The sequence below is a fragment of the Chamaea fasciata genome, unplaced genomic scaffold (assembly GCF_029207755.1).
Source record: "Chamaea fasciata isolate MVZ Bird 193981 ecotype frontalis unplaced genomic scaffold, bChaFas1.0.hap1 SCAF_16, whole genome shotgun sequence".
Taxonomy (NCBI): Eukaryota; Metazoa; Chordata; class Aves; order Passeriformes; family Sylviidae; genus Chamaea; species Chamaea fasciata.
The window spans coordinates 16,134,632-16,143,887 of record NW_027094101.1 but is presented as its reverse complement, the minus strand read 5'-3'; the positions used below and the strand labels follow the sequence as shown (position 1 = coordinate 16,143,887).

Genomic DNA, 9,256 nt, shown 5'->3' with positions numbered 1-9,256 from the left:
CCGCCGCGGCACCGCACCGCCCGGGCGCGCTTTCCCCACGGGCCCACCCTGCGCGCCGCGACGCAGCGAGGCAGCACAGCCGCTACAACCCTACTGCTTTATTCAGTAACTGCTTGTCCTACACAAGTACGAACACAACATGGCCCAAAAGGATACAAAGTTATACAAAACAAAACAAAAAATCTGTATAGTATCGACTGTACAACAGGTGGTAAATTCTTTGACTTTCCCTGTGTGAACCCTAGTTAATCCAGCCAGCATCGTGGCTTCAAGACTCCCTCTCTGCTTTGCAGTTTCCAAGAGTTTGGTGCTCAGTCGCTCATTTGGGAATTTGTAAAAGCACTCACACTGTGTCACTGTGGTATGCTAGGAAATTTTTACCAACACTGTCAACAAAAAGGTGAAAGAAATCACTTAAGGGGGCAGCTACAGAACATTTCTTAAGATTTCCAGCTTCTTCTCTATAGTGCCATGTTCACTGGGCTGGACCATTGTTTCTGTGGTGATTGCCTGGTGTAAGCATTAAGGAAGAGCTTACTATGCAGAAACTAACCATCCAGGGGAACTGGAATAAAGCAACAATTCTGCATTGAATTAAGTCTCAGACAGATCTGAGCTCCAGCTGCCCTGAAAAGTCCTGTGCTGGCACCTGGAGATCAAGGTATGTAGCTCACTGTCTTACTCACTGGGGTTCTGAACTAGCTCAAGATTTACATGCTGCTCTGTACAGTGTGCTAAGCATTTATAATCACCAAGCAGCAGGTGCTAACTGGAGAAAGAGAGGCTGAAACATCTTTCCCTTCCTCTATCTGGAAAAGATGATTTTGCAGCCTTTAAAATCAAAGCTATTTTAAAATAATTTCAATTCAATACCAGGAATCCAAAAGCCTCACAGTAAAAGTTACTGGCCAGGAACTGATGGTCTCTCTTCTTATGTTGCCTTTGCTGCCAGGATTCTCTCACTCCTCCTCACCCAGACTCATAAAAAAAAGGTACAATATTCCATCTGATGGGATTTAAGTTAAAAAGTAAAAAGCTGTCCAGTCCTTTTGCTTTATCTTGAGGAGTTTGAGCTGGAGCGGCTGCGATGGCGCCTTCGTCCGGGAGACCTGGATCGGGATCGCCGGCGAACAGGGGACCTACGCCGAGGAGACCGGGACCTGGCAGGGAAGGAGTAGAAAGTTCCCGTTAGGAGACAAGTAACAGGTTCGAGTAACTGGTCAGCTCAGCTACCAGCTTTTTAAAAACACTTCTCTGCCTCCTGCCAAAATCCCTCACACATCGTGGGAAAAGAGCTTGAGCAAAAGAGACAGCTCCAGAAAGAACATAGCAGGAAGATTCTGGCTATCCTCCCTCTGCCTAAGGAACTGGAAAAAAATATTAACACCCGAACAATAGACAAGAAACTCATCTTTTTCCTCAAGGAAAATGAGCTTAGATCCCACATCAGATCCTCTTTCACCTGAAGTCCTTGACTCCTGAAAGAGTGATATTCAGGGGAAGGATTTATCCAAATCCTTTCAAATTACAATGAAGCTCCTTAGAGGAAGCTTACTCAAGAAGCAGTTTAGCTTTAAGCTTTTCAGTACTACAACCAAGAGCCATAGCAGTATAGCTACTGCTATGACACAGAGGTTCCAGGCACAGAATACTAACAGAGCTTTAACAGGACAGTAAAAGCTGGAGTAGGAAAGATAACAAAGGAGGAGGGAATGGTAAACTTGCATCTGTGAGATTTCAGCAAAAGGTGTGTTTAAAGGAGCACCAAGAAGCCTCCTGGGTCTTGCGCCACAGTAACTACTGCTCATTTTTAAACCTGTGGCTCAAAGCTGTTCAGCAATCAAGTTACTACTGACAAGTAAGACATTTTCAAGACACGTAAACACCAAAGACTCAGAACAACCTATCTGAGCACCATCAGGCAGGTCCAAGTCGCACAACTGTCAGATCACACCTTCGGACCAGTGTACTCCACTCACCTCACACAGGACTGCTTTCTGGTCATGAGCCCATTCAGAAATAAGGAAGGGAGGTAAAAGGGCTTCTGAAACAACAAGAAGCTGGCACAGCCTGCCACAAGGGCTCTGTAAGCTGCAGTCTGTTCCCACTTCACTTTGAAACCTTTTACACAGAAGGGGCTCCAGGGAACAGGCTGGAAGGACGAGACCTTCCTTACCTAGAGACTCTGCTCAGGGCACAGACCAGAGCAGGCGCCCTGAAGTGAAGGAGTCAGGAACTGCAACCTAGGTTCAACCGATGCCCAAAATGTGTTACTGTTACTTGGCAGGGGAAAGTCAAGTCCAACAGGATTGTTCCCATGCCAAGTCTGTCAACTATAACAAGTTGCTGCTGAGAAAGAAAAGCGTTGTCCCAGCTCTCACCTCCTCCTCATGCGAGGCGGTGACCTGCGCCACATCGGCGGCGGTGGCAGCATCCTCCTGGGGGGGCTAAAGCGTCTGGGAGGTGGTCGAGGCCGTGGTGCCAGCACAGCTGTGGCCGTGATCTCCTGTCCATCAATCTGGCCTTTTTAGGGAATCACAGAAACAGGGAGAAGTAAGTATTTTTCAACACTAACATATACACATCACATTACTGCAACTCACAGCTTTGTCACAAGCAACTGAAGTGGGATCAGCCCACAGTGCTCCACACCCTACTCAGGAGCTATTCTTACAAAGTCCACACACCCACTACACTTCTTCATCTAATCCCACCAAAGTGCAGTTCAGACGTAAACCTGGAAAAGTTTTCATATAAGCTTAAAGTAATTTTTTCACTATTTTGAAAAAAAAATTTAGTTTTATAGTTCTGTGATTTCTTGGATCTGTCCTGAAGCTCACAAAAGCCATTTCGGCTGAAAACTGACAGTACTTTACAGCAGTTCACCAAAGACATCCCTATCACCTCTAACTCATTTTCTGATCAAATTCATCTACTCTGAAGATTTTTAAAAGCCCCCAGGTTCTTTACATGTCAGTACCTACCTCCATCCATGTGTTTCAGGGCTTTCTCAGCATCATCTGGGTTCTCAAACTCCACATATGCATAACCTTTGGAGAGGTGTGGGTTTAGCCTGTCAACTGGCATGTCAATCATTTTAATCTTTCCGTAGGTGGAAAAAATTTCCATGATGTGATCCTGCAGAGAGAGAGACTGCCTTATTAACACAGAGCACATTCACCAGCTAGGTCTGGCTGGCACAGACCACTAAATCCACGGCACATCATTTTTTCAGCAGCCTAAACCTTTTACCCCTGAAGACCTTTAAATTACATTCCAGCAAAGAAAACTCAAGTCAGCCCAGCTCTCTGCAGATCCTTTATCAAAACTGCCCGATTTCCTTCATGCCTGCAAGGTAATTTCAGATGTTGTCCCAAATTCTATAGTTTTCTTCCTAGTAAAGCAGGATATAAGGACTGGAATACTGACAAAACAGGCAGACTTCTGAAGCACTACAGTGCTTCAGAAGTCTTCATGGTATTTGACTCAGTAAAATCCTACCAAAATTTTCCTCACTGATCAACTGTGACACAAAGGAACAATATTCAACAGCAACACCTTGGCAACTCTCTAGTAACCAAAAAGTCCCGAGAGCTTTGAAAGAGCGACTCACACATTCTCACAGAAGAATACAAATGCATGACTACAGAGGAACACGCCATTATTACCTTGGTCACGTTTCTAGTGAGCCTTCCAACGTGCACTTTCGTGGGTCTGGGTGATGGGCTCCGCCTCTTCCGCTCCTTTTCATCTCTCTTGGGTGGTTTGGACCTGATTTTGACAACAGAAAAAATTTACAGTTTTCAGGGAACATGCAGGACAAAACCAAAGCCAGCCATTATCACATGATTAAAAATACTCTTTTTATTGAAGGGCATCTTTGTCTTGAAGAAGTTAACAATGCTGGGGTGGTGGTGAGGGTGCTCCACTCAGAGACACGTCAGGACTTGCATTTGTCTTGTCTGCTTTTGCTTTAGAACCTTTTGAAACTTGAGAAATTTTTTTGCAAGTTTTCAATTTCACTGCAACTAGGGTAACAAACACAAAATTTAGCAAGCACTTCTACGAAGTTGTGGTCGTAGTTAAAGCATTTCCCAGTACTTAACACAAAACCATCCTTTGCCTCAACAACTGAAGAGGCAAAATAAGGCCATAAACATCACAGCATATCACAACCAGGCAAATGAACAGGCAAATTATTTGTGTTTCTGTATCTTCTGTTCGCTACAGAGGTCCAAAAATGTTAAAAATATATATTTTAAATCAGCTGGGTAATATTACATGGAGCCATATACAATTCCTTTGCAGTTAAAAAAAAATCAGTATGTAGAAAATTTATATTTATGCTCCTTCCTAATGTTGAAGTCCATAAACTGAGTGATACACTAAAAACCCCACACTGCCTTAAGCAGATTTTTAGCACCTTACGCAAAGGAAAAACTGTACAGACATTAAGATAATTTGATTCCCATGTCACCCTTACAGGGGCTTCCTCTGCCTTCCTTACTATTTAATTGTTTTATAAATACGAATATAAATATACATATATACACATGTATCGTGGTTTTAGCCCTGAGTTTTCTGTTAGTTGTGGCTGTAGTTTACAGGAACTGAACAGCTTTCCTCTGATCTAGGCCCATACTACTAAGGAAACACTGATTAAAACCACTTCTAAAAATATATTCAAAATCTTTAAACTCTTAAAAATTAGGTTTTTAATCTCTGTTCCCACAGGGATTTACTCTCTGTTCCTACAGGCCATATGTATGGATTCTAAGGAAATGGAGCGCACCCATTCTAATAAAATTCACATCTCTAAGTTATGGAGAAAGCAAATGATCTTCAGAGAATAATCTGTTCTAATCACATTCTTGTATTCTACACGGAATTAACCTGACATCTGGCAATTCCTAGAAGACAAATAAAACTCACTTGGAGCGGGACCGTCTCCTGTTGTCATGTCTCCGTCGAGAGGGACTGGGAGATCCAGAAGAGCTGCTGGAACTGGAACTGCGTGAGGTGCTGGAGCTCCCAGAGCGGCTTGAGGCAGAAGAGGAACTTGAGCCACTGCTAGAACCAGTGCTGGAGCTGGACCCTGAGCTAGAAGTTGAGCTGGAACGAGATCTGTTTCAAGGAGGAAAAATTAGTGGAATCATAGGAAATGGATTGTAGAGAATTCTCAAAGCCTAACAGAAGGCTCACATAGTATGCATTTTTATGCAAGCTCTGAGATAAAACATGCTGACTTAGAAGGGCCATGGAATACGACAGACAATATTGAGAGAGAAATTAAACTAGAAACAAGTTTCAAATGATGACCTTGCAAACAGATTAGATATTTTAGAGAAACAGAACTATGAAAGATGTACTGCAGTAGGACCCACATGAGGTATTTTTAGATATTTGGCTTTAAAGCATTAGCAGCATTGTGTGGCAAAAGCTGATAGGCCAAAAAACGTTTATAATGTATTGTAATTAAGAAATAGTTTGGTTACTGATTGTGATGGTGTAAATTGTAACATCTATACCATCTCACCCTGCTCATGAGACTAAAAATAGAATAAAAACCTTTAAAACGCCTCTCAAGAGCCCCATCTCTAAGTCAGAAAAAGGGATTGTCCAACATGGAATACCCAGCTGAGAAACTTCTGACAACTAGAGAGAGAGTAACTGTGACTGAGGCTCCACAGCTCACCAAAGAGCCAAAGAAATTCATACCTAAAACACAAACCCTCTTAAGTTAGACAAAATCACACAGTGACTAACACAACACAAGCTTTCAACAGGCCTAAGACTACTGCAAATAAAGCTACTGATTTCTGAAAATGCTGTCATTTGTTACGCCTATAAAAGTACCGACCTGGTACTGCTGCTCCCACTGGAAGCACTGCGTCTTTTGCGTGTCTTGTCCCGACCACGATCCTTTTCACCCGATTCCTTGGTGGCTGCTTTATCCTTGGACCGGTCCTTTGATTTCTCTTCAGACCTGTCTTTGCGCTTGGTTGGTGAGGGAGCCCTTCAACAACAAATTGCAGAAGGCATTGCTTAATTCAAAAAAACACAGACAACAAAAGCCCCAAACCCAAATAAAGAACTGGACAGCAACACAAAACACTGAACTTTGAATGTAACTCAGGATCACTGAAACTGCAGAGTTAAAGCATTAAGAAATTCTTGACACTTCAGAAAAATTTCTAGCAAACTCTTCTTTTTCAATCCTGGTAACTCCTTTCCCCCTTCAGAGATATCCAAAGCAGCACTGAACGGGCCCCACATCTCAAATCTCACTTCTAACTCCCCAATTCAAAGAACCAGTTCTCTCTTTGCTCAGGATCTGAAAGGAGACAGATTTAACACCTCTCTATTTAGCACTGAAATGCTGGGCATTATTTGAACTTCCAGATGTTTGCCGTGTGAGGGTTGCATCCATCACAAAATCCGCAACATCTATAAACATGTTGCATTTTGATTATTCCATGGGGATTGTTTAAAACCTGCATTACAAACCTGCCTCCAACATTTTAATAACCTCTAAAGGAGTGTGACAGCCTCAACTACCAGGGAATGAGCAGAAGTGTGTTGGAGCTGCCAGCCTTATCTGCAGTGGCACTGAATATGCACAGTAATGCAGGATGTTGGAAACATCTCCATCCTCATGTGCATCACAGGCAAACTCAGTGGACAAGAAAAAAACTCCAGCTCACAGCATCTAACAATCTTGCTCTTCTGTGCTTCTGGAAAGCAATTATTTTATTCTCTGAATTGCAATTAAATGTATGGCTGGGAAGAGATTACTTCTGAACAGCCAAACTTGCTTTCCTGATTATCAGCTTCACAGTTTTACCTAATAAACAAAAACTGCAAGAAGCAACACAAATGAATATTCACAAACCCAGCACCTTGCAGAAAACAAGAAACACCCATGGCTTTTCTGCATGGAAGACAGGAAATTCACACCACAGATGTGCCACTGGCAAAGCTTGCTGAGAAAGGAAATATCTCCTCTGCACCAGAGGCAGCAAGAAAGCAGTCTATGGACTTGTCCCATGGGTGTTGCAAAAGGAGTCAAGACAAGCAAACCTGTGTATGTCACTCAGCTTTAGGACATCTCTATCCAGCTCTGTGTCCACCTTGCCTCTCCAATGCAAGGCATGAGGGGGCTGCAGTTTGGAAAGCCACTGCATGAGCCCAGCTGGGCGGTACAGAACAGACAGGTTCCTGGTTTCACAAAACCAGAAAACTCAAGATTTTCCTTTCATAAAATCACAGAATCACTGACTGGTTTGGGATGGTGTGAACTTTAAAGCTCCTCACTTCCCAACCCCCCAGCCATGGGCAGGGACACCTTCCACTACACCCGGTTGCTCCAACCTGGCCTTGAACACTTCAAGGGATGGGGCTTCTCTGAGAAACTTGGGCCAGGACCTCACCACCCTCACAGGGAAGAATTTTTTTCAAATCTCTAAGGTAAACCTACCCTCTGTCAGTGGGAAGCCATTTTCCCTTGTCCTGGCATTCCATGCCCTTGTAAAACATCTTTCTCCATCTTTCTTATAGGTTCATTTCAGGTACTGGAAGGCCGCAATTAGGCCATCCCAGAGCCCGTTCTTCTTCTTCTAAATATCCCATAGCCAGGTTTGGGTTATTTCTGCCTACACATGACAGCTCCTCCTGCTGTGGACTGTCAGAGTCATGATATTATCAGCACACAAAACCATCTGTCAGTGCCCAAGAGTCATATCTGGTTTTACCCCTTCCGGGAGAAGGGAAGAGGAAACACCAATAAAGACCAGCCTGCTGCTGAGGCAGGAAATAGAAACACAGAACCAATAACATTGGAACAGACCTCTGAGACCATCAAGTCCAACCTCTGACCCAACATCACCATGTCAACTAGACCAGAGCACTCAATGCCACATCCAGTCTTTCCATAAACACCTAGAGGGCCAGTGACTCCAAAACCTCCCTGAGCATCCCCTTCCAAAGCCCAATCGCCCTTTCGGTGAAGACATTTTTCCTAACGTCCAATCCAAACCTCCCCAGTGCATCTTAAGACTGTGTCCTCTTGTCCTGTTGCCACTGCCGAGGAGAAGAGCCTGACCCCCACGTGGCTGTGATCTTTCAGGTTTCACCGCTTACTGCTCCTCGGGACAGGCACTTACTAGGCAGATCAGACACATGGCTTTGGAACATTGACCAAATGATGCTGCATTTAAGCAATCCTCAAACTAACCAGTGGTTTTACTCCTTTCTCAGGAATGCCACTGGCGAAGCGCACTTTAGCTGGACACCTCACCCTACCCTGTGAGCATTTTCATCTGCACAAGTTCAAACATTCACTAGAAAATGTGGAAAGAATAAATCAGTCCTCACACAAGGCTATACAACATTGCATTTCGAAGCGACATGCTTCTTCCTTACAATCAAAAACCTCTCACTCTAACAAATAGCTGGTTGAGGGGCATCCACCCCAAACCAGAAAGTGTAAGGGCAGTCTACACAAACCAAACGTCCAACCTTAAATACACTTGTGCTTTATAGAGAGAATCTGCACACTTAGAGCAGCAGTTCTGTAGCAAAGGAAGCAAACTCACTCGCCCCCATGCTTCCCGTATGGCTACAGTCGAGTCCTTTAATGACAGTTTGCTTCAGGTCTTCAGCTGCAAACCGGCAGAATTCCTGATGTGAGGAGGGTTCGGCGCCCGGCACTTCTCTGCCCACTGCGGTCGCTCGGCCCGGCTCTGGGGCCGGCGAGGCAGCGTGAACCGCACGCCGTGGGTGCGGTACAGCGCCCGTGGGGCAGGGGGCCGCGAGATCAGCACAGCAACCCGCCCCTCGGGCCCGCACAACGTTCCTCCCGCCGGCCGGGCCGCGGCAGCGCCGACACTCGGGCCCGGCTCCCCGGCCGGCCCCGCCCCGGCCCTCCCTCCCCTGCCCTCCCCACCTCCGGCGGCGGGAGGCCGCGGCTCCGAGGCCCCATCCCTGACCCTCGCGCCGCCATCGCCTCTTGGCGGCCCCAGCGCGCTCCCCCCGGCGCTCCGCGCGGCGGAGGGGTCGGTCGGGCCGCGGCCTGGCCGGATGGACGCGGATGGCGCAGCCCCCGCCCCGCACTCACATCCTCAGCGCCGCCGCCGCCGCTCCCCGCCCGTCGCGCGAAATTGACGCAAGCAGGCGGGAAGGGGCAGCGCGGGCGCGCGGTGATGGCGTCAGAGCGGGGGCGGGACGGATGGAAAGGCTTAAAGCGAACAGGAACGGG

The 9,256-nt window shown here is 46.0% G+C and overlaps 1 protein-coding gene across 1 annotated transcript; it reads right to left on the bottom strand.

Moving 5' to 3' along the window:
* Positions 1 to 83: 83 nt before the first annotated feature.
* On the bottom strand, positions 84 to 9,159 carry RNPS1 (RNA binding protein with serine rich domain 1). Its single transcript, XM_066198230.1, has 7 exons — positions 9,116 to 9,159; positions 5,861 to 6,016; positions 4,933 to 5,124; positions 3,669 to 3,771; positions 2,985 to 3,138; positions 2,382 to 2,523; positions 84 to 1,160 (listed from the first exon to the last, which is right to left on the bottom strand). Coding segments are annotated over exons 1-7 (855 nt in total). The 5' UTR covers positions 9,118 to 9,159; the 3' UTR covers positions 84 to 1,054.
* Between the last annotated feature and the right edge of the window lie 97 nt (positions 9,160 to 9,256).